We start from the raw sequence: 25,796 nt of genomic DNA on the forward strand, positions 1-25,796 counted from the left end.
ACAACTGAAGTATTCATACTTGTATCATTTATAGATAACAGCACATGGAACTAAAAATGACTCTAAAACTCCCATATTCTAGGGTAATTTTAAGTTAAATCATACAGAATCTGCTAGTCATGATAAAATATAAACTACATGCAAAAATTTTTTTAATATTGACAATGTTGCAATATCATGTTCATATGTCCATACATGCTTAAGATAAACCCAAGTGTGGCATATATTTTATAAGAAATAAGCATTACTTGATCAAGTTTTATAGATATAGAGAAAAAAATTAAATGTTAGACACTCACCTATGGAATTATTTGGTCCTTTTGATTTGGTATATGACAAAAATGCAGCTAGAAAAAAGATAGAGGACAAAAGTTCTGCTCTTCCTACAACACCTGTTACCTAAAAAGGGAAAGGGAGGGGAGTTCATATTAATGAAGAGCCTCTTGAAAATTTAACTACCATATATAATAAGAATAGCACTTTAGAAATCAAAACTGCCATAATTTTTCAAGCACACATTTCAGTTTCTTAGACATTCTTTGAGTGCCCTCATGTGGTCAATTTGTATATCTTCCATACAAATAAATTAAAAAATCTTTAAAAAAAATTTAAAAATAAAATAAATTTACCAGTGACTCTAAAATAATTCTTTGATTATTATTTTGAAATAATTATAGACTCACAGGAAGTTGCAAAAACAGGTACAGAGAAGTCCTGTGTGCTCTTTAGCCAGCTTCCCTCAACAGTAACATCTTACATAATATTAGGACAATATCTAGAATAGTTCTTAATTTAAAAACAAAACAAAACAAAACAAAAACCTAAGACCTTACATATTTTCTTAAAATACAAGCATTCTTAAAATATAAAAATATTCATAAATTCAGTAAGTTCTATCTCATAATAAATGTGTAAAGTCAAGGGCGCCTGGGTGGCTCAGTTGGTTAAGCGACTGCCTTCGGCTCAGGTCATGATCCTGGAGTCCCAGGATCGAGTCCTGCATCGGGCTCCCTGCTCAGCAGTGAGTCTGCTGCTCCCTCGGACCCTCCCCCCTCTCATGCTCTATCTCATTCTCTCTCTCAAATAAATAAAATCTTTAAAAAAAAAAATGTGTAAACTCAGGATAATAAACTTTAAAAACTCCTTTTTTGGGGTGCCTGGGTGGCTGTCAGTTAAGTGTCTGACTTCAGTTCAGGTCATGATCTCAGGGTCTTGGGATCAAGCCCTGCATGGGGCTCCTTGCTCAGCAGGGAGTCTGCTTTTCCCTCTCCCTCTGCCCTCTGGCTGCTTGTGCTGTCTCTTTCTCAAATAAATAAAAGTCCTTTTTTAAATTCTAAAAATTTAAATATAAGACCCTCAAACCTCTTCCTTTATTCTGAACTCACTGTAAAATTTAAAACAACCTATCATTTTTGTAAATGCATGGAAAAATGTCTGTTCAACGAGACATAAAAAGGTTCAAGACAGTGGGAGAGACACACAAAACCCCTTCCAATACACACACCCATTCAAGCACAACAAAGTTCAAACATACATTTTTTTGCTTACAACTGAAAGCTTGTAACAAAGCAATTGAACAGTCCTTTTTGCTCTGTTGAGAGGCAATTTTGGGGTTTCAAGGTTATTAAGAAAAATAAAGTTATAATTTAAGTACATCTTGGTAGGTAGGGGCTGACAGATACTGGCAACAGCAGAGACAGCTCACAATTTTGAAACATGGCAAACAGACAACATGAAAGTACTGAGTATCTTCACTGGTTAGAATGTTTTTTTATGTTTACATATATTTTGATATATGTTTATGTATATTTTCATCTTTTATTTAAACTTATTATTTTCTGTCCTTTGAAACATACTACGAAGTTGACAAATGCTTTAAATCTATATTCATAAAAAAACAATTAGCAAGGAACTGTATTCATTTATCTTTTTATTACTCATCTTGAGCAATTTTATCTTATGTCCTTAAATAATAAATGTTTATGTTTCAAAACTTGCTTTAAATTTAAAAATTTTAGGGGCGCCTGGGTGGCTCAGTCAGTTAAGCGGCTGCCTTCAGCTCAGGTCATGATCCCAGGGTCCTGGGATTAAGCCCCGCATGGGGCACCCTGCTCGGCAGAAGCCTGCTTCTCCCTCTCCCTTTGCCTGCGGGTTCCCTTGCTTGTGCGCACTGTCAAATAAATAAATAAATCTTAAAAATAAATAAATTTAAAAATTTTATATAGTAGGAAGTTAGATTCTGTACACTAGAAAGTTAAGACTTGTACTAATTTAAAAATCTTCAAATATTTTAATTAAGGCCATGGTTAAATTTTTTTTCTTAAAAACATATACCATTATAGTCACTATGTAGGCTTTGTTAAAAAAAAAAAAAAAAGAAGAAAAGAATACTGATTTACAGTTTTACTTACTGCTTCTGTGTGTATTGGGTGCACTGCAAAAAGTAAAGAAGCAATCATACTACTCCTGTTGTCCAGAAAAAGTCTGCAGACTTTAAGAAATATCACACTAACCACAGCATGAAAAATCGTATTTAGGAGATGATATGACATTGGTTTCAGTTCACTAAACAGATAATTTAAACGAAATGTCAATACTGTTAAGGGACGGTAAGACTTGTGGCTTCTCTCCTAAAAGGAAAAAAACAATCATCATCATTAAAGTTCCATGGTCCTTTAGTGCACATAAACTAATCCTTGCATTTCCTATTCAAAGTATCTACGTTTGGCTGAGATATAGCAATAAAGTAATGAACTGCTCCAAGGATAACACAAAACTAAAAGATAGTTTTATAATGTGTTTTCCTATTTTCTTAGTCCCAAAACAAAGGCAATTTCCTCCTTTTGCAAATATCCCATCCCATCAAGAGTAGAGGAAGAACATATGACTATTAATTCCCCTTCAATACACAGATTTAAAAAAATAATAAAGCAGAACAATAGTGGCATTGGTCAAATCAGGACACAGGATTCTCTCCAAAGCCTACTTTCCAATCTATTACTAATACAAGCATTTATATAACTGCTGGCCAGATTCTCAAAAGGAAATATAAGAACAGAATGTTTACCAGCTCAGTTTTAATTGTGAAGACTCAGAAAAGTACTAATTGTTTTATGAAAAACACCTTCATAATATGTAAACCTGAATATTTTAAACCAAAAAACCCCCAAATACTAAGACAGAGAATACAAAAACAAAAACTTTCTTAGAATAACAGAATAGATACCTTTGTTACAGTAGTCTTTCCTGGCAATAAACCAAATTTTATGTGAAGCTGCTGAATTTCTTTACAAGCTAGAAGTTTCATTTAACCAGAAATATTTTTACCATAAGACAAAAATCAAACCAGATTTAATAAAATACACAGGACAAAAACACATAAAATATTATCCTATTACTTTTTAAATATGTAAAGGCATTCACACTCAGCTTCTTCACTCTCGTACCTCTTACCATATTTTGCTATAATTCTGGTATTACAGGTGTCGACTTAAGCATGTTTATCCCTACTAGGGAACATTAGGAACCACAAGGAACAAACATTTCTCAATTTGAAAACAGGAACATTTTAATATCTCTGTATTGACTACACATGCCATGAGTGATGTCTACCTAGAATGTTCTTTGCTGCTTAATGTTTGTACATCATTTGATTTAGCTCAGGCATACAAAGTTATTTTTAAGGCATTATACTGAGCTGACATGATGTGTATCCAAAAGCAAAAAAAAGGCCTGGAAACTTTTGAGTGCCTGAAATATTACTGTAGTTCCACTGGGACATATGTGCCAGTCAAAAGGACGAAGTCTGAAAGTGCAGGGAATAGGTTATTTTTAACTGTAATATACATAATTGTTTTGTTAGGTCTATTAGATGTACAGTCACAGGTAATGGAAAATTAAAAAATAGATTAATTATTAACATAACTGATTATTCACACAATGCATTAGTAATCTAAAGACTCCACTGTGATAATCATCAGTGTAGTAGATAACAGATTATTTTGTGAAAATATAGTAAAACAGCTAGTTCTATTACAAACAATACAGATCATTATTAAATTCAAGTATAATAAAGAAAAAACTTAATTATTCATAGTATTAGTTGGCAATAGAAACATAAGCATGAATATAATGAATAGGCTAATAGTTCCTATTAATGTGAATCTCCATATAGCAATGGCAAAACAAAGTGAAATGGGATATTTGCAAAAGTTACCTTAACAAAGATACTTCATAGGCCAAATGCCAGAAGAGATGGCTCATTACAGCTTAACCATGGCTGTGTCAGAGAATCACTTGGATAAACAGAAAAAACCTAATCCTCTACTCCTCCCTGCCCCCCAAATCCCAAGAACAATAAAAAAGCAAACACAAAAGGAACAAGACAAAAATACTGATGCCCATATCCCATTCTGAGATAACTGTAACAGATTTGAGTAGAGCCTTAGTAATATTTTTTTAAGTGCCAAGCAGATTCCAATATGTAACTAGATTTATAATCCACTGAACCATTCAAAAACAGAGTATAACATAGCTAAAGAATGGGCTTACTGAAGAGATAATCTATACACTAAGAGTGCCAGAGGAGTCCAAAGACCCCTACTATGTCAGTATTCATACAGCTCAGGAATATGTCCAAAGCCCAAAATGTGTCTTTAAGATCTACATTGACACAAAAATCCTTATGCAGGTTTGGACACTCAAAGATAGGCTTCCTTCCAGGCTATCATTACTTGATGACATCAACCATCAGATCTCTGAATGTGCTAATTTCAGGCTGGTTAAGAAAACTTGTAATACCTAAATACTACTCAGAATAATTTTTCCTTAGTGGCACATTTCCCTACAGAAAGAGAATATGCCTATCAGAAAAAAGGAGGAAGCAACAATCTCCACCATATATTGTTATCCAAATTTGTTCATTCATTTTTGTCTGAGTTTATTATTATGAGTACTTTTCTTAGTGTGTCCACTTATAGGAGCTCTGAACAAAATCATATTTTCAATCTGTAAAGCTGAGGAAGTCACAAAACATTGCACTGATACCATGGTATGATAACTTTCAAGAGACCCTTAATCTGACCAGCTAACCTTTCAGTTAAAATCTCAATGTCATGATTAAAATCACAACAGATACTAGCTTAAGTTGGGGAAATGGAAACATATTTCTAAGAGCTCTAGGGATAAAATGTAGGGGTAGAAGGAAATAAATGGCCTAGAAAATAATGATCTTATTATATAATCATATTTTTTCTCATTGTCAAATATTCATTTCTTTTAAAGGCTAGAATAGGGTGAGAACAGGAAGGTTACAAGAAAATAGTCTGCTTATTTAACAAGAAAAAATACTTATGTGTTTGTGACTAAAGGAATGACAGACTTCATCCCCACTCTTGAGAAGCTTCCATATTTAAAGAATGCGAAAAGGGACCACAAATGACAACTGACAAACTATAAAAGAGTGTTACATGTTACAGTTCAACTGTGCGCCAAGTACAATAGATTAATTCATTTATTTATCCTCAAGGTATTATTCTTTTATGGATCAGATCTCTTGTAGATCTTGCCATCTAAAAGCTATTTTCTCACCAATTTCGTACAGCTATTATATAATAGAATGGTAGGATCCAATCTATGGGATCCCAAAATGACAAGAGTTTAATCCCAAACAGTTTAATAGTGACCTTCAAAATAAATTTACTGACAAAATAAAAACATCCTCATAAACAATGAACTAAACTTTTGGGTTCTCAATATAACGTTAAAATAACTACTAGGTAAAAAATATGACACAAATTTAAAATTTTCTGCAGGAAAAAACTCAATACTTTCACCCTTAAAGTCTAATCTATTTATATTGAAGTCACATATTTTTAGATGGTTAAATATATCATAAGTGGTCATTTCTTTTGCCTGAATCATGAAAAAAAGAGCAAGAAATAGATTTGTTTACACTTCTTGCTATCCTAACACATTTGGCTTTCACACACATATGTTGTTTTTAAAAAGATTAAAATACACAACCAAGGAAAGAATCATGTACTGCTTTAAAAAAGATAATCACATCTTAAACTTCCTATCTAACATATACATTTTAGGGAAACAAATTCAAATTCATAAGTGCTATGATGACAATGCTGGTAAAGAAATTAGGAGTAATAAACTATTAGAATATTTTAAAAATCTAAGATACACATAAGCAACAAATAACTACTTACCTCAGACATAGGGGTTCCCCAGAAGTCATTCTGAAATAAAGTTTTTAAAGGTGTAGATGGATGCAGGTCTTTGTTATCCAGTATTGCTGAAACATCATCAAAAACAAAACCACAAAAGAGGCTGTTCCAATAGCAGGCGGTAACCACACCTACTATTAAGGCTATTTCTTTGAGGTTAATATCAGCCATCCTGTCCACAACACTTGTGGACAAAATCTGGGGGGAAAAATCATGAAGATAAGATGAAATAAGCATCACTGATTTTTCAAATAAGTAAACTTTTCATAGAAGGATAAGTAAAAGAGTGAATGCTAATTCTCCAGGAAAATTCAAAGCTCAGCTCAAGTGTCATCCACCTCTAAAAAGCATTAGCTGACCACCTCTCCAAATTCCTAACTTAAAATTAATTGCTCCTTCATGTATTTCATATTTCTATTAGAATCCTTTATCACACCATTTAATCTCTGGACTTACCTCTCTAGCTAACTAGATAGTGAACTCCCTATCAATTGTCACAGGTCAGGTTATTCAGGGAATATATATATATACATATATATATAGATATATGAAAACTTTAAAAACCTAGTATGGTGTACTCCAGAAGCAGTAAATAAGTTTTTGTGAGGAAAAAAAATACTTGAAAAGACACTGAACATGGATTTTCTGAAATGTAGTTGAAGCTTGTATTTTAGTACTTATATACCCGAAGACCAACTATTATCTAAATTAGGCATCCAAACTGTTAGTCTGCAGCCTTGTTTAATTTGGTTAAAGCCTTTTAAAAATATCTCAAATGTGTCTAAAGGCATTCTAAGCCTAAACTAGCTGTATACTAGCCATTTAACTATAGTCTCACTATTTTTCACACTGATTTATGTTATCTACTTAGCAATATGAGTTTAAAACCCAGATCTAAACCATAGTGTTTTTCTCATTACAACAAATGATTTTAATCTAGAGAACAGGCTTCATACATGACAATTCATAATTAAATCATTGCTTTAGAAAGGATTTAATAAGAAAATGGTTTAGAGAAGAAACTGTATTAAATGGATGATACTGAAGAATCAGCCTTATAATAAAAATAAGGTTGGAGGGTACTCTTGAAAAACAAGCCAATGATACACTTTTCTAGCTTGAGTAGTATCATTAGTAACAAAATCTGTGGAAGGCAGAATTATGGCCCACCAAAACTATCCATATCCAAATCCCTGAATCTGTGATAATGTTACTTTACATGGCAAAAGAGACATTACAAGGTGTGATTAAATTGAGGGTTGTGAGATGAGGAGATTATATCTTCGATTATCTGGGTGGGCCAATTCAATGACAAGAGACCTTAAAAGTTAAAGAGGGAGGCAGGAGAGTCAGGAAAGCAGAGATGAGAGTGATGTGATAGCCAGCTGGGGCCCCAAGGCAAGGAATGGTGGTGGCCTCCAGAAGCCGGAAAAAGCAAAGAAACATTCATTAGCATCTAAAGTGACCACAGCCCTACTGACTCTAAATTTTAGTCTAGGGAAACCTCTTTTGCACCTCCATAATTATAAAATAATAAATTTGTGTTAAGTCACTTTATTTGTGGTAATTTGTTACAGCAGCAAGAAGAAACTAATACATTACTCACAGAGCCAGAAAATCTAAGACCTGATATATATCTATAGGAGTTCCTGCTAGATCAGAGAGGAAGAAGACAATAGGAAGGGCAGAGAGAGAGATTTAAAATCAGATGTAAGATTTATATAAGGATATAGACACACAAAAGCCTATAAGAAAGTATTAAAGTACAGATAGGAAAACCTTAGAATTACTTAAAGAAATGCAAAATCCAATCCTACAAATCACAAAAGGTAATTACCTGTACCTTCTGAAGGATAGTTTTCGAGTAAAAAAAAATGATATAAGAGTTCATCTTGAATCCAGAGCTGATTTATCATCTCTAAAGAGTATCAATTTGTGCCTTATCCCAGAAAAAGTTAATAGCAGTTGTTTAAAGACAGGAGATACTGAGCAGGCATTTGCCTCACTCCTGAATCACACACTAAAATGACAACCAAGGTATTAAAAAGAAAAAAAAAGTATAAATTCACAAGGATAAAGACCATTGAATTTTGGAAGCTGGAAAAACAAAAGTTCAGTGGTGACTCAACAGAGCTCAGGAAAGTAAATCTTAAGCTTAAGGGGGAAAGCTAAAAAGTTTTTTGCATCCCTGCCAGCATCAATCTCAAAACTGGTGACAAAAATTTCAAGAAAAAGGAACAGATGTATTTGTTAAAATTTAGACTCCTCTGTCATTGGGTATAGGCAAGTAACCTTTTCTCCTGTAGCTGGGTAGAAGACTAGAGACTTTCTCTCTGAAATAGGTGAAACACAGGGTGTCTGATGTAGGGAACACAAGTGAAAACAAAGGTAGCAAACTGAAAATGAGGGTTAACTAAAAGTCTGTCTACATATTTTGACACCCTCCAGTTATCTTCTACCAACTGGGCACACAATCTTGTAAAATTTTCAACCCTGGAAACAAACAAAAAAGAGGCCTCTAAAAGCTTCCACAAAGGAAGAAAGCAGGTTTCATAGCAGAGATTAGGATTCAAACAAATCCTTTTTTTTTTCCACTAACACTGGAAGCTGGAAGGTTGGGGGGGGGGGGAGGGGGGAGGAAAATCCTGAAAAAAAAGGAGTAATGCTTCAAATTTCTGAGGGATAATAATTTCCAACCGAAAATTTGATATTAATAAACACAAATTTCCCAACTAGGAAAGTAGAATAAAAAATATCTTAAGATATTCAAGGTCTCAAAAACTTTACCTTTGATGTCTCCTCTTCTCAGGAAACTAACAGAAGACTTATTCTAATAAATAAGGGAGTATATTAAGAAACAGAAAGAGAGGGAAATCAGGAAACACGGGATCCAATGCAAGATAGCAACAAAAGAAATACCCAGAATGAGAACCATGCCAGCAGGTCCACTAGCCAGTCTACCCTAGAACAGGTCAGAAGGTTCTTGAGCAATACTCCCAAGAAGCTGTAAATAGAGCACCTAATGTGTAAGAACCATTTTACTCTCCCATTGTGTATGTGTGTGTGTGTGATTGTAATTTAGAAAAACAAAACAACTCAGGACATCCACCACCAGGTAGGTGAAAATCAAGTCTTGTGTATGGGTCACAAATCTCTCTCCCATAATCTCAGAACCCTGATCTAGGGACATTTGGGATTTTTATCCCAAACTGCTGTTTGTCAAACTGTTTATATGTTCTCACCATAGGAAAAATTAAAAATAGAAGAAAAAGGAGTAAATTAAACCTACGGTTTTACTACCTCAAAGCTGTATTTGAGAACATATATATGATTATTAAAGTTCTAATAATGTTTAAGAGAATCTGACACACACTGTAGACTCTTGGTATATTAGCTTTAAAACTATAAAATACAATTTTATATGATACAATAATATGTATAATATATACAATATTAAATTACAAACCATGCAATTTGTGGATTTAGGCTTTTTAGTTGAAAAGTATAAAAATTTAGCCAAGTTTACAAACATTATTGGAATTTTGTAAGGACTTGGGGAGTTGCTATAGTTTTAAGCTTAATTTACTAGGTTTATACAAATTGGTTTTTTGGGTTCTTTAAAGATTTTATTTATTTGACAGAGACAGAGACAGTGAGAGAGGGAACACAAGCAGTGGGAGTGGGAGAGGGAAAAGCAGGCTACCCGCTGAGCAGGGAGCCCAATGACTGAGCCACCCAGGTGCCGCTACAAATTGTTTTAAGTATTGAGAAAGTTTTGCTTTTTAAGTCAGGTATCTGAAGTCCTTGAATAAAAATGAATACATTCAAATTATAAATACAAATTTTTAAAAGATTCTATTCATTTATTTGAGAGAAAGAAAGAGCATGAGGGGGGGGAGGGAGGGGGAGCAGGGGGAAAGGGAGAAGCAGACTCCCCACAACAGGGAGCCCAATGTGGGGTTTGATCCCCGGGACTCCAGGATCATGACCTGAGCTGAAGGCAGATGCTTAACTGACTGAGCCACTCAGGAGCCCCTATAAACATAATTTTAAATTAAGGGAATTTAAACAAGTTTTTTTAAAAAAAGACTTATTTATTTTAGAGAAAGAAAGCATGTGTGCACATGCCGGGAGCGGGGGGCAGAGGGAAAGAGAGAGAATTCCAAGCAGACTCTATGTCAGTCTCCATCCCACGACCCTGAGATCACAACCTGAGTGGAAAGCAAGACTTGGATGCCTAACTGACTGCGCCACCCAGGTGCCCCGACCAACTTTTAAATGTAGCTAAGGCATTTAGTCCTTTAAATTTGAGTTGTTGTAGAATAAAACGGTAAGTTTATAAAGTAAGATTTTTTTTTAGGTTGAATTTAAAGGCTTAAAAAACATAAGGTTAAAAAATGCTACTTTAAGAAACTTGGACAGTTCCCAGGATTTCTAAATAGGTAGTTAATGAAGAGTTATGCAGTCACGTTAAGTTGCAATGCAGTTTCATGCAGTAATTGAAATGCTCAATTCCAACATAATAATCAAAACTTTCAAATTGATTTGACTTTGAGGATTGTCCTCTGCTCCAAGTTCTGGCTCACTGCAAACAAGAAGCCTCTTGTCATGCAATGGGGTTCTTCTCTTCTCTTTCTTTAGATACTAGAGTACCTTACATTCTGGTTAAACATAGTTTTTGAACACTACAGCATTAGAGCAAAATGGTGAAAGAAAACAAAAATACTTACTTGAACATTACCAAATGAGACTCTCATATGTATTCTTTGGGTTCAAAACCCCACATTACTGGGAATCATCACCTCAAGTTCCCTTTATCTCTATTTCATCTTCCTTCATTAGAAGAAAGATCCTTAGTCCCTCCTTGGAAACTGGTAATATCCAGCTTTTATTTGCTGAGATCTATTTAAAACCACCACCCCTACTTCCATCCTCTACTCCCTCAGGTGGCTTTGACTCCACAACTGAGCTCACAAGCATGCCCTAGAACTAGCTCACTCCCTTTGTTTCACTAAGCTCCCTTGGGTTATCTTTTAAAATTCTATAAACTTGGTATGGGTGAGGGGTTTAAGAAGCATCACGTGGGTTTACCAATGAAGTGCTATTCATCAAGTAAATGGCATAAAATGCTTACTATTCATGAAGACTACTGTTATGGTTAGTTTTTTTGTGTGTGTAAGATTTTATTTATTATTTATTTGACAGAGAGAGAGAATGCAAGCAGGGGGTGTGGCAAGCAGAGGGAGAGGGAGAAGCAGGCTCCCCACTGAGCAGGCAGCCAGACACAGGGCTCAGGCATGACCTGAGCCGAAGGCAGACGCTTAACCGACTGAGCCACCCAGGCATCCCTGTTATGGTTAGTTTTATGTGTCAACTTGGCGAGGCAATAGTTTTCTTTTTCTTTTTTTTTTTTTTTTAAGATTTTATTTATTTATCTGACAGAGAGAGAGAGAGATAGCGAGAGCAGGAACACAAGCAGGGGGAGTGGGAGAGGAAGAAGCAGGCTTCCCACGGAGCAGGGAGCCGGATGCGGGACTCAATCCCAGGACCCTGGGATCATGACCTGAGCCGAAGGCAGCCGCTTAACGACTGAGCCATCCAGGCGCCCCAAATACTAACCAAGGTGTCGTTATAAAGGTATTTTGTAGGTGTGGTTAACATTTACAATCCAATGACTTTAAGTAAAGATTATATCCCATAATGTGGATGGACCTCATCTAATCAGCTGAATTGCCTTCAGAGCAAAACTGAAGTTTCCCTAAGAAGAATTTCTACCTTGAGACTGCAGCATCAGATCCTGCTGGAGAGTTTCTACTTTCCCAGCCTACTCTACATCTACAGATTTTGAATTTACCAGCCCCATAATTTTTTAAGTCCATTCCTTGATATAAGTATCTTTATTTGATACATATGCACAAGTATGTGTGTGCATATATATATACACACATATATATAAACATGCATATATATTTATTTTGCTGGTTGTGCCTGGGATCCCTTATGTGCTTATAGTTATCCTGTTTAACGCTGGAAATCTAAAGTGTAGGGGGGCTCCACTAAAAGGAATTATAGGCCAGGATCCCTGATGAACATGGATGCAAAAATTCCCACAAGATACTAGCAAACTGAACTCAACAGTACATTAAAAGAATTATTCACCACGATTGAGTGAGATTTATTCCTGGGCTGCAGGGCTGGTTCAATATTCACAAATCAATAGAGGTGATACACCACATTAATAAAAGAAAGGATAAGAACCATTATGATCCTCTCAATAGATGCAGAAAAAGCATCTGACAAAATAGAACATCCATTCTTGATAAAAACCCTCAACAAAGTAGGAGTAGAGTGAACATACCTCACATCATAAAGGCCATACATGAAAGACCCAGAGCTAATATCATCCCCAATGGGGAAAAACTGAGAGTTTAGGAACAAGACAAGGGTGTCCACTCTTACCACTGTTATTCAGCATTGTACTGGAAGTTCTAGCCTCCACAAACAACGAAAAGAAATAAAAGACATCCAAATTGGCAAGGAAGAAGTCAAACTCTCACTATTCTCAGACAACATGAGACTCCACACAGAAAACCTGAAAGACTCCACCAAAAGACTGCTAGAACAAAAACACAAAGTCACAAAATATAAAGTCAACATTCAGAAATCTGTTGTATTTCTATACACCAATAATGAAGGAACAGAAAGAGAAATGAGGGAATCTATCACATTTGCAATTGCACCAAAAACCGTAAGACACCTAGGAATAAACCTAACCAGAGAGGTAAAAGATCTGTACTCTGAAAACTATAGGACACTGACGAAAGAAATTGAAGAGGACACAAAGAAATGGAAAGGCATCCCATGCTCATGGATTGGAAAAACACTGTTAAAATGTCTATACTACCCAAAGCAATCTGTACATTTAATGAAATCCCTATCAAAATACCACCAGCTTTTTCACTGAGCTAGAACAATCCTAAAATTTGTATGGAACCACAAAAGACCCCAAATAGCCAAAGCAATCCTGAAAAAGAAAAGGAAAGCTGGAGGCACCACCATTCCAGATTTCAATATATATTACAGAGCTGCAATCATCAAGACAGTATGGTACTGGCACAAAAAAAGACACAGAGATCAATGGAACAGAATAGAGAGCCCACAAATGGGCCCATAACTCCATGGTCAACTAATCTTCAACAAAGCAGGAAAGAATATCCAATGGAAAATAGACTATCTCTTCAACAAATGGTGTTGGGAAGACTGGACAGCAACATGCAGAAAAATGAAACTGGACCACTTTCTTACCCATACACAAAAATAATTCAAAATGGATGAAAGACCTAAATGTGAGACAGGAAGCCATCAAAATCCCAGAGAACACAAGCAGCAACCTCTTTGACCTCGGCTGTAGCAACGTACTACACACATCTCCAGAGGCAAGGGGAACAAAACCAAAAATGAACTATTGGGACTTCATCAAGATAAAAAGCTTCTGCACAGCCAAAGAAACAATCAACAAAACTAAAAGGCAGCCTATGGAAAGGGAGAAGATATCTGCAAATGACATAACCAATAAAGGGTTAGTATACAAAACCTATAAAGAACTTATGAAACTCAACATCCAAAAAACAAATAATGCAGTTAAGAAACTGGCAGAAGACATGAATAGACATTTTTCCAAAGAAGACTTTCAGATGGCCAACAGACACATGAAAAGATGCTCAACATTACTCATCATCAGAGAAATATAAATCAAAACCATGATGAAATACAACCTCACACCTGTCAGAATGGCTAAAATTAACAACACAGGAAACAACAGATGTTGGCAAGGACGTGGAGAAAGGGGAACCCTCTTACACTGTTGGTGAGAATGCAAACTGGTGCAGCCACTCTGGAAAACTGTATGGGGGTTCCTCAAAAAGTTAAAAGTAGAACTACCCTATGATCCAGCAATTGCACTACTAGGTATTTACCCAAAGCGTACAAAAATACAGATTTGATGGGGTACACGAACGTGATGTTCACAGCAGCATTATCATCAAGAGCCAAACTATGGAACGAACCCAAGCGTCCATCGATTGATGAATGAATAAAGATGTGGTGTATGTATACACACACACACACACACACACACACACACACACACACACACAATGGAACATTACTCAGTCATCAAAAAGAATGAAATCTTGCCATTTGCAACCAAGTGGATGGAGCTAAAATGTATTATGCGAAGTGAAGGTAGTCAAAGACAGACAAATACTGCATGATCTCACTCATATGTGGAATTTAAGAAACAAAACAGATGAACATATGGGAGGGGGGAAAAAGAGGGAAACAAACCATAAGAGACTCTTAAAGACAGAGAACAAACTGAGGGGTGATAGAGGGAGATGGGTCAGGGATGGACTAGATGGGTAATGGGTATTAAAGAGGGCACTTGATATGGTGAGCACTGGGTATTGTATGTAAGTGATGAATCACTGAATTCTCCTGAAACCAACATTGCACTGTATGTTAAATAACTAGAATTTGAATAAAAATTTGAAAAAAAAATTTAAAGATATAGTGTAGAGGTCTTAAGTTGGAAAGCTAGTTTCTGCTACATATGGTCATACCCTCTAGTAGGTTAGCCTGAACTTCTTTAAATGGTGATCTCAGGAGAGAAGGGGGGCAAGTCCCAATGCACAAACTCTTTTCAAGTCTCTACTTAAGGCATATAAATATATATATACATATGTATGTATATATATATTCCCCTATCAAACAAGGTAAACCCATAGTCACTGAAGGAGAGGCTATAAAGGGTCAAGATCATAGAATTTTCGGAAGAATCTCCAAGGGAGCATATTATGAGAGAAAGGGAATGAGAGCTAGTAGTTCTCATGCATGTCATGAGCTCGGCTGTGGAGTCATTTTAGATTCTGCCCAAAAGAACTACTTGCAAGGGTAGAGGTTAAGGGAAATGGAGAGGGTTACATAAAGGAATAGTTAAAGGGAGGCATGATTCACTGGGGGCCATTACTATAACAATGTACCACATCAGTATTAAATGTTAGCTGTGGGAATGGTACAGAGTGGATGTTTGTGTACCCCTAAAATTCATGTTAAATCATAATGCTCAATGTGATGATACCTGGAGGTAGGGCTTTTGGAAGGTGATTAGGTCATGGGGATGGGAACTTCATGAGGATGGGGACTTCACAAATGAGATTAGTGCCCTTATAAAAGAGGCCTGAGAAAGATCTCTTGGCCCTTCTGCCACTGAGGAAACAGTAAAAAGACACTATCCATGAACCAGGAAGTGGGCCCTTATGAGACACTGAAAATGCTCATGCCTTGATCCTGGTACTTCCTAGCCTCCAGAACTGTGAGAAATAAATTCCTGTTGTTTATAAACCACCTAATATAGGGTATTCTGTTAGAGCAATATGAACAGACTAAGGCAAATTCCAGTACTTCTTCTAGCCACATAAACATATTCAACACAGGCACATAGTCTGAGTGAATGCGATTGATTCATGTTTACTTACAACAATGGGATGTCACTACATATGTGCAAAAAACCCAACTGCAATGGAAGACCACTTATGAGGTACAATAGAGAGATACAAAACTTAATATACTTCCCTCAGCAAAATTGTACCATGAACACCTTTTCCTAAAAATTCAACAGTACAACTGTGGAAAAAATAAACCTATAGGAAAATTTTACATGAATCTAGGACTATTTAGCTTGGAAAGTAAAGTTCTCTCCATAAAATAATTTCATGATTTTATCTTCTTCAGTAAGAATAATCTGTATTTCATGACTTTTTTAAAGCACATAAAGTTTGTGCAGTCTGCATTCACACTGATTCCTCCTAATCTTTCCAGTCTCATGTCAAAAGACAAGTGTCTACTTGCTGCACACTGATCCTCTCCAGGAGAACAAACAAAACAAAACATTATACACAGGGATACTAAATTTCTCATGGCCATGCTTTATTATAGATGCTGGAAAAATAAGTTACCATTCATTTTCTCTGTAAGGCAGCAAAAAAGGGAATGGAAGTAACATCTAAATAAAATAAGCTGCCTGATACAGGGAATAAAGGTAGCAATTATAAAAGGGAAGCCTTTCTTATGAAATGATTTTGGTCAGATAATACTGCTCATAAAACCAGGGAGAAGAAAGAAGGCAGGTCCAGGCAAGTGTTCCTTTAATAAGGCCCCTTATAAAATTATCACATAAATCTCTTATCTTGGTGCAAATTGATGCAGAAAATCTGATGAAAAGTAACAGTGAGTTTTAGCAATTTTCCTCAAAATTATATAGTGAGTGATTGAACTAGAACTTGTGTTATATTTCTTGATTCACAGCTAGGTTCAAACTTACCAAAATTCATTAGGACCTAGACCATGGCAAACTTGTTTCCTATCAGATCCCCCACGACTAGCTGTTGGGGAAAGTCATTGAAAAGACTCGGCTGAGCTATAAACTGGACCCAGGTGATCTGAGTGAATCCCCTTATCCCCTCCCCTTGGAATGTGGTTCTGTTTGCTTTTCCTGCTCCCCAAGGCTGCTGTAAGCACATAGCCTTGAGACAGATATGGTGTTGAGAACACCTGCACAATACACTTAACTGAACCCAGTTAAGGCCTCTCTCTATATGAACTTTTAAGATTTGGTGGGTGGGTGCAGGGATCCATTATTCTTCCAGCCGCCCAAAGACAAGCCTCCTAGGCAAGTCCCCTTTGCTTAGCAAAACTGCCACCTACCAAGCTGGAAAGGCCTTCCCCTTTCTTTGGTCTCTCTGCCCTCCACATTCGGAAGCCAGTTTCAGATTAAACCTGGGAAGTTCCCAAGGAGGTTATGAACCAACACTAGCACAGTGCACAAGCTCAAAAATAGTGCTAGGATGAGTAAAAGAATGAAATTTAAGCAAGATTTTACATTTAGTCAGGACTATAACTGAGATCTGGGTTACAATCTTAGATTCATTAATTATTAGGAAATAACTTAGCTTCTCTGAATCTATTTTCACTTCTGAAAAATGAAAATAAAATTTATCATTAGACCAGGAACCTTGAGTTGCTGGGAATATAAATGTGAACAAGAGGGCGGGGGGAAGTAAAGTTAGTAAAGACCAATACAGACAAAACAAAACTAGAAAATGAATATACAGAATAGTTATCATGAATGAAAAACAAGAAAAACAAGGTGCTGCAGTAAAAACAGATTCTTACGATGAAAATAAACATGCAATTTTAAGCATATGACTCATGTGACAAGAGAAATTAGATCTCATCTCTTCCTTCCCTTGATAAATTATGAATTAAAAACTGAACATGAAAAATATGTAATTCAAATACCTAAATAAACAAAGTTACATCATTAGAATATGATATTTACTATAGATAGCAAGACTGAAGAACAAGCACTTCACAGATATTGGTTCTCAGCATGCCTGAGGAGGCAGTATGGAATTAAAGAGAACATCCTCCAGCCAGAAAAATCCATTTTCAATCACACCATTTAAGTTTTAGTACAGTTCCTAACCTCTCCAAGCCTCAGTTTTACAACTTGGATGGAAAAATGAGGACGATACAGGCACCTACCTCACTGGACTGTTATGAAGATGAACTAAGAAAGTGACAAAGTTATAGTAATCATAACAGTATGATATTTGCATAAAACAGGTTAATGGAACAAAACAGCCCAAGTACCATAAAACAGGTTAATGGAACAAAACAGTAATCATAACAGTATGATATTTGCATAAAACAGGTTAATGGAACAAAACAGCCCAAGTACCAAGAATACACAATGAAGAAAGGCGAGTCTCCCTAATAAATGGTGCTGGGAAAACTGGAGAGCCACATGCTCCTTGACATTGACCCTGACAATGATTTTCTGGATTCGGAACCAAAAACAAAGGCAAAAAGCAAAAATAAACAAGTGGGACTATGTTAAACTAAAAAGCTCTGCACAACAAAGGAAACTATCATCAAAATGAAAAGACAACCTATGGGATGGAAGAAAATAAATGCAAATCATGTATCTGATAAGGGATTAATATACAAAATATGTAAGGAACACCTACAACTCAACAGCAAAAAAGCAAATAATTTGAGGAACTTCTTCCAAAGACATACAAATGGCCAACAGATACATGAAATGGTGCTCAACATCACTAATCATCAGGGAAATGGAAATCAGAACCATGAGATATCACCACACACCTGTCAGTCTGCTGTCATCAAAAAGACGAGATAATAAGGGTTAGCGAGGACGGGGAGAAAAGGGAACCCTTGTGCACTGCTGGTGGGAATGTAAACTAGTGTCATCAAAAAGACAAGAGATAATAAGGGTTAGCGAGGACAGGGAGAAAAGGGAACCCTTGTGCACTGCTGGTGGGAATGTAAACTAGTGTAGCTACTACGGAAAACAGTTACGGAGATTACTCAAAATTAAAAACAGAACTACCATATTATCCAGCAATTCTATTTCTGGATATATATCCAAAGGAAACAAAACCACTATGTGCATGAGATATCTGCACCCCCATATCCACTGCATAACTATTTACAGTAGCCAAGACATGGAAATAACTTAAGTGGCCACTGACAGATGAATAAAGAAAATGTGGTATATACAATGGATTATTCAACCACGAAAAGAATGAAATCTTGCCATTTGGGACAACATGGATGGACCTTGAGAGCATTATGGTAAGTATCAGAAAGAAAAATACAAATACGGTATGGATCTCAGGTGCAGAATCTTAAACAAAACAAAACAAAAAACAAACTCATGGAAACAAAGAACATACCCGTCAAAAGGCAGAAACTTAGAGTTACAAGACAAATAAGTTCTGGGGATGTAATGTCAGCATGGTTGAAAAAATAATGAACAGTATGTAGCATATAATCTCAGTAAAGGATACAACAAAATTATCATTCCTACAAATCTGATGAATGTTTTTAAAATTTATCCCACTAAATCAGTATCTTTTTTATTTTCTGAGCTATTATTTGTTTTACCCAAATACGTGGTTTGGAAAGAAAAATGTATATTTTCAGAAGGAAAACTTAGTATCAATCATAGAAAAGAAAAGGTCCTTAAAAAAAAAAAATAGGAGGCACTGCTCCAACAGTTGAAAATGTCATTTAGATGTCAAGTCTACAGCTTCTTTTTTTTTTTTTTTTTAAGTCTACAGCTTCTTAAGAAAGTTATCTAGTAGTGTATCATATTCCAGAATGGCTGAACACAATGGGATGAACAAAACTTGACCGAAAGAACTGTAAACACCTGAGAAACGCTTTCATATGAGGGCATCTTCGGTAACCAAGAAAGCGACAGCATCTAGGCTGGTGAGTACTGAGGCCCCTTCTCTCTCCACCCCAGCATTAGGCTGGGCAAATTCTAAACACTCCTTTCTAGAGCCTTCACTCTATACCAGCTCTTCAATCTTCAAGTCCTCCAGTCCGCGAAGGCTATGGTGCTACAGGTAAGGCGGGCAGAGAAGAATATGTCCTCTTCTCAATTCTTCACTCACCCCAAAACCATGATCGTGGCCGTGCGGCCCCCACTCCACCGTACGGAGTAGATTCAGAGCGCAAAGCAAACTAAAACTTTCTTTTCCTTCTTAGAGAGGGCACCACGCGTGGAACGTGTGCAAACGTCTAAGGAAACGGGTTCTTCTCACCTCTTCAGACCTGGACCGAGTCCTTCCGCGCCAATAGCACGAGCTTCATTAAGCCGGGACCGCTCCCCTCAATTCCTCCCCCGCCTCTGACCCACAGCTCGACCTCACCTGGGAGCGGTTCCACCAGGAGATGGCTTAGAGAAATCCCAGGAAAAGCGGCCCAGCTAGTGACGCCACCAAAGGCAGAGTCATGGTCTACCTCATTCAGGTCACCAGCGCAGACGCGCCTCAGCCACAGCGCCTCCCGCCTCTGGGTTGTTCCTCCACCACCCCGGTACCGTCGCAGCTTCCCGCATTGCACGCTGGGAACGGCCTCCCTCCACCTCTCATAGACTTCAGTTCCCAGCATGCGCAAGCTTCCAAGCAGAACTGCACTATGGGATTTGGAGTCCTTATCCCTCGACTTCTCCGTCTTTAACAGAGAGTCCAAGGGACCGTGCAGGAGAATCTAAACGCAAAGCATCACCCAAGGTCGTGAAATGTAGGCTCCCCTCGCATCCGGGGCCTAGTGCCGTCCTTCGCGGGGTGGGGATTGGTGTCGCCTAGCAGCCGCCGCCGCTCCTGCTTGCGCAGGACCTGTTGGCGGGATCCAGAGTCCGGGTGGAAGCGCGCTGGGGAGCGGTCAGGCGGGGCGGCGGGGCCAACCTTGGCCCGTGCGGCAGATCAGGGACCTCTGCTGGTTGCCACGCTCGGTTAGGTGGGTGGATCTTGCTGAGCAGGAGCAGCCAGTTTCTTCCCAAAAAGGTTCTTTAAGTCTCGGGGCCCGTATGTAACGGTTTGTCTTCCCCACCCCTTAGTCTTTGGTCCGCAATCCGTGGGCCTTCTCCTAGCTTCAGCCCCGGTTTCCCCGGCCTACCTGCTCTCATTTCAGTCGTTTATTTACACACCTTTTCTTTTTTACCCCCAGTTCCTGCTTCACCGAATCAGGGTTCATTTTCAGCCTTCCAAGTACCCCCGCGTTTGGTACCATTAGACGTTCGTGCGCCTCGGTGGTAAGGGGGCGTGGAGGAGGGGACTCAGAATCTTAGTTCTGACCTAGATTAGTTATAGGAGAGAATCCGTCATGGTTTATTCAGCCGGTGCAGTCTTTGTTGGTTTGTGCCAGCTGCTATAATTTTGATTAAGGCTCTTTTGCCCACTTATCTGTTATACAATTAAGGAGACATAGCTCTTTGCTAACACCATAAAGGGTTATAATGATGTAATCTATAAAAATAGGAACGCTGTTTACCTTGAAAATGCTAATACCCACCTGTTTTGTCACAGAAGGTAAAGCACAGTGAAGGATTTCAAGATGCCACCTAATATAAACTGGAAAGAAATAATAAAAGTTGACCCAGATGACCTGCCTCGTCAAGAAGAATTGGCAGATAATTTATTGATTTCCTTATCCAAGGTGCTTAATTGATAAACAGTACACACACATGCCTATATATACACACAACTATGATTAATCTAAGTTGTCCCTGAAATCAATGAATGTTACAAATGGAAGAGTTTTTATATTTTGCCCAAGGGTTATAAAACATAAAATAGTTGTTTTTCTTTTTACTTAGGTGGAAATAAGTGAGCTAAAAACTGAAAGTCAAGAAAATATGATACACCTTTTCAGAATTACTCAATCACTAATGAAGGTTTGTATGCAGTAGGTTTTAATAATGATTTTGACTATTGGAGGACGTTTAAGGAACTGTTCTTAAATAAGTTAGTCTTTATGAAAGTACTTTATAATATCAGAATCACTCAAAAATGAGATCTCTTCAAATGTGGATTGAAAATTTTAGTGTGCAAAACATTGCTGGTTTCTGCTCTAGAGTTCCTAGAAGAATGTCTAAGGGAAACAGAATGGGTATGTTTAAAAATAACATAGAGAGGTCCTTTGTAATTATGTTAACATAATCCTGAAATCAGAATGAAAAATGTGAACACTTGTATAGGGGTTTGTTGGGAGGGGGGAAAGGTTTAGGTGAGAGAAGGCCTTATGAGGGGCAAAGACTGCTGAGTAATTTTAGGTAAATGGAAAGCAGTGGTAAACATTAAAAAGCTTCTAAAGCTGGAAATCACCTTAAATAAAAACTTGGACTAGAAAATGTGCTTAGTCTACTGGGTATTTACCCCAAAGATACGAATGTAGTGATCCAAAGGGGTACATGCACCCCAATGTTTATAGCAGCAATGTCCATAATAGCCAAACTATGGAAAGAGCCAAGATGTCCACCAACAGATGAATGGATAAAAAAGATGCGGTATATATATATATATATACAATGGAATATTAAGCAGTCATCAAAAAAAAACACCCCAAAATCTTGCCATTTACAACAACGCGGATGGAACTAGAGGGTATTATGCTAAGCGAAGTAAGTCAATCAGAGAAAAACAAGTATCATATAATCTCACTGATATGAGGAATTCTTAATCTCAGGAAACAAATGAGGGTTGCTGGAGTGGTGGGGGGTGGGAGGGATGGGGTGGCTGGGTGATGGACATTGGGGAGGGTATGTGATATGGTGAGCGCAGTGAATTGTGTAAGACTGATGAATCACAGACCTGTACCTCTGAAACAATACATTATTTGTTAAAAAAAAAGTAGGGAAAAATGAAGGGGGGCAAATCGGAGGGGGAGACAAACCATGAGAGACTATGGACTCTGAGAAACAAACTGAGGGTTTTAGAGGGGAGGGGTTGGAGGGATGGGTTAGCCCAGTGATGGGTATTAAGGAGGGCACGTATTGAATGGAGCACTGGGTGTTATATGCAAGCAATGAATCATGGAACACTACATCAGAAACTAATGATGTAATGTATGGTGACTAACATAACATAATAAAATAAAATTAAAAATAATTAATTTAAGAAAAGAAAATGTGCTTATTCTTTACAGTTGAGGAGACGGGTGCAGAAAATTCATAGTAGGTTATAGAGGAAACAAATGGGTATAGCTTGCAGTAGGCTGGCAAGGGTAATACAGGTGTATTTTATACTATCAGCAATGAGGAGCCATTAGAGGTTTTTGAGCCACAACTGGTAATAACAAAAGTGTGCTTTAGGAAGGCTAAACTAGGTATGTTAATAGGACAAATTGAAGGGAATTGAAGCTATTTAGACATAACATTGTGAAGAAGGTTAGACATAAGATTATGGACTAAAATAATGATAATGGTAAAAGAAAAAGTAGAAAACATTACAAAGGGAAAAGTTACAGTACTGGATATAAGACTTGAAGGAAAAAGAGGAATCAAAGATACTTCAAGCTGTTAGGAATCTAGGAATTATATCCTTACGTAAGAAAATCGTCTATTCAACAAATATTTACTGAAAGTCTCCATATCCCAGGCATTGAAGGCACTAAATATTGGGAAAGCAAATGAAACAAAATCCTCATTTTCAGTGTTTATGTAAAGACGTAATTGAAATAACCTTTTTTATGTTTAGATGAAAGCTCAAGAAGTAGAGCTAGCTTTGGAGGAAGTTGAAAAAGCTGGAGAAGAACAAGCAAAATTTGGTAAACACCCTGGAAAACTTTATCATAGTGTTAAATAGGGGATTCTGTTTAATATACTCTATAAAATTTATATCCTCACTTTATTTTGAAAGACATTTCTAGAACTCTTATTTCATGGATGAGGTATAAAAGTTATTTTTTTCTTATGTTACCTTATTATAATCATGATGGAATCTTTAACAATTTTATTACTTTGTTGAAATTTATTTAAAAATTTGTCTTGAGATAAATCTGACCAATTGAAACTTTTTTTTTAATAGAAAATCAATTAAAAACTAAAGTAATGAAACTGGAAAATGAACTGGAGGTATGTCCTTTTGTATTACCTAGGATGTAATTGTTGTTAATTTTATTATTTTGAATTATTTTCAAAACTTTATATTGGCTGGAAAAAATCACAGGAATGATACTGTGTTCATAATTAGTTGTTTGTTCAACATATATTTTACATGTAATGTAAATTCTTAAGTTTAAGAATCCTTAAATTCTTAAGATTGAGCATCCAGTTGTGAACAAAATAAAAACATTCAGTAGGGGCGCCTGGGTGGCTCAGTTGGTTAAGCATCTGCCTTTGGCTCAGGTCATGATCCCAGGGTCCTGGGATCGAGCCCCATATTGGGCTCTCTGCTCGGCCAGGAGCCTACTTCTCCCTCTCCCTACACATGCTGCTCCCCCTGCTTGTGCTCTCTCTCTCTCTCTCAAATAAATAAATAAATCTTAAAAGAAAAAAAAAAATTCAGTAACCTGAGGCTTATAGTCTAGAGAGGCATACAGAAGATTACTAGTAACTGAACTGGAGTGGAGGCACATGGGAATTTGAGGAATAGTGATGGAAGGATATGGTAGAAGAAGTAGCTTTTGAAAAAGCTAAGAGCCAAAATATGAATATATTGTTAAGGAACTGAATACATTGAGATTCCTGAGAATGTGGGAAGGAATGTGATACAAATGAGTTAGCCTTTAAAAGAAAAGACCTTCTTCCTTTGTAGCAGGAAATATGGATGTATACAGAAGCTTTTATGTTTGTAGATTGAATACCTGGAAGTTGAGAGGTTGGCAGGAAAGCCCATTTGCTAAAAAAAAGAGTGGAAGATGTGTGGCTAAAGTTTAAGGAAAATTAAGTTTGAAATATAGAGGAGAATGAGCTGGAGATTAGGGTATCTGGAGTCAGACAATTTGAATTCAAATCCTGATTCTTTTACTTACTCTGTCAACTAGGATGGGTTATTTTTTATTCCGCACTATATATCCATCTCCTAGAAAAATATCAACCATTCTCAATATATACTTATTAAATGAATTATGAAATAGGATTGATTCTGTTAGCATTTAGCCAGGCAGCTGCTGTAGAATAGAAGGGCAGGGCAGTGGGGGTAGTGGTAAGAAAGTGGTTGAAGTGATAAATGATGATGAAATCTCAGCTGGATGGGTCAATCAAGATTTGAATGGTGGGAGAGGTTAGAGACAAGTCAAGGGATCAGAGGGTCCTATGAGGTCAGAGGGAGGTATACTAGGAATCATGAGAAAATGTTTCTGCTGGGACAAGGTTCTGGTGTGGGCCTGAGAGTGGGAGGCTATAGTGAATTCAAGAAGCATGTAAAAAGATAGAGACTAGAATGAAAGTTACATGGATGTGGAAACTGCTTAGGGGGCTTTAGTGAAACACTATGAGCCATGTGCCAAAACTTCTCAATGAATTTTGAGAGGGAGCAATTGGGAAGTTAGTAGTTTGCTGCTACCATGAGTAGGTAGGGATTGGATAGCTGGATATCATATAGAATTCATGGCAACTGGAGTTTTCAAAGGTGGTGGAGGATTGATAGCCTGGAAGTTGCAGGTTGAAGTAAATCAACACCTCTTGCCCTTGAGGTCTTGGGATGTGAAAGAATGAGCATGTCCCAATTAAAAGAGTTCCAAAGGATTTAGTATACTAAACAAACCAAATTGCAGCTAAGGAGGGGAGATGGGGAGCATGATTTAGTAAAAGGGCTAAGAGTATAAAATATTAATTTATCTTGAAAGAAGATTTTTGAGAGCACAGAGGTAAGTTTTCTGAAGGAGGAAAAGAGGGAGAAGACTCTATTTAATATATAGAAGTATCACAACTGTATGGTAAAGAGATGAATGTGAGACAGGTAGATAACTAAAGGATACATTTTGGACCATGACCCCAAATAACAGGAATATGAAATGAAATGGATTTAATCTGCCACAAGATTTTTTTTAAGTAAAGTCTATCCCCAACATGGGTCTCAAACTCATGACCCTGAGATCAGGAGTTGAATGCTCTACCTACTGAGCCAGCCAGGTGCCCCACTCTGGCACAAGATTTTCAAGGTAATCTTAGTCTGAGCCATCCAG

The 25,796-nt window shown here is 37.1% G+C and overlaps 2 protein-coding genes across 12 annotated transcripts in view; one reads left to right on the forward strand and one right to left on the reverse strand.

Moving 5' to 3' along the window:
• TMTC3 (transmembrane O-mannosyltransferase targeting cadherins 3) overlaps positions 1–25,796 on the reverse strand; it is an 88,793-nt gene that overhangs the window by 32,715 nt on the left and 30,282 nt on the right. Inside the window, exons 1-4 of one of the 5 annotated variants that reach the window (XM_025882400.2) lie at positions 20,039–20,226; positions 6,219–6,434; positions 2,412–2,630; positions 300–399 (exon numbers count right to left, since the gene is read on the reverse strand). In XM_025882400.2, the coding sequence (XP_025738185.1) occupies positions 300–399; positions 2,412–2,630; positions 6,219–6,407 (508 nt within the window). In that variant the 5' untranslated portion in view covers positions 6,408–6,434; positions 20,039–20,226. The other 4 variants (XM_025882401.2, XM_073900547.1, XM_073900545.1 and 1 more) reach the window with 4 other exon arrangements.
• Positions 20,380–25,796, forward strand: part of CEP290 (centrosomal protein 290) — an 84,631-nt gene continuing 79,214 nt past the window's right edge. For all 7 annotated transcript variants that reach the window (XM_073900536.1, XM_073900538.1, XM_073900540.1 and 4 more), the window contains exons 1-5: positions 20,380–20,627; positions 21,197–21,326; positions 21,487–21,564; positions 23,366–23,435; positions 23,696–23,742. In XM_073900536.1, the coding sequence (XP_073756637.1) occupies positions 21,225–21,326; positions 21,487–21,564; positions 23,366–23,435; positions 23,696–23,742 (297 nt within the window). In that variant the 5' untranslated portion in view covers positions 20,380–20,627; positions 21,197–21,224. The remainder of the gene's footprint in view (positions 20,628–21,196; positions 21,327–21,486; positions 21,565–23,365; positions 23,436–23,695; positions 23,743–25,796) is intronic.

The sequence above is a fragment of the Callorhinus ursinus genome, unplaced genomic scaffold (assembly GCF_003265705.2).
Source record: "Callorhinus ursinus isolate GAN/ISIS: 27379988/994484 unplaced genomic scaffold, GSC_fseal_2.0 scaffold14, whole genome shotgun sequence".
NCBI classification, from domain to species: domain Eukaryota; kingdom Metazoa; phylum Chordata; class Mammalia; order Carnivora; family Otariidae; genus Callorhinus; species Callorhinus ursinus.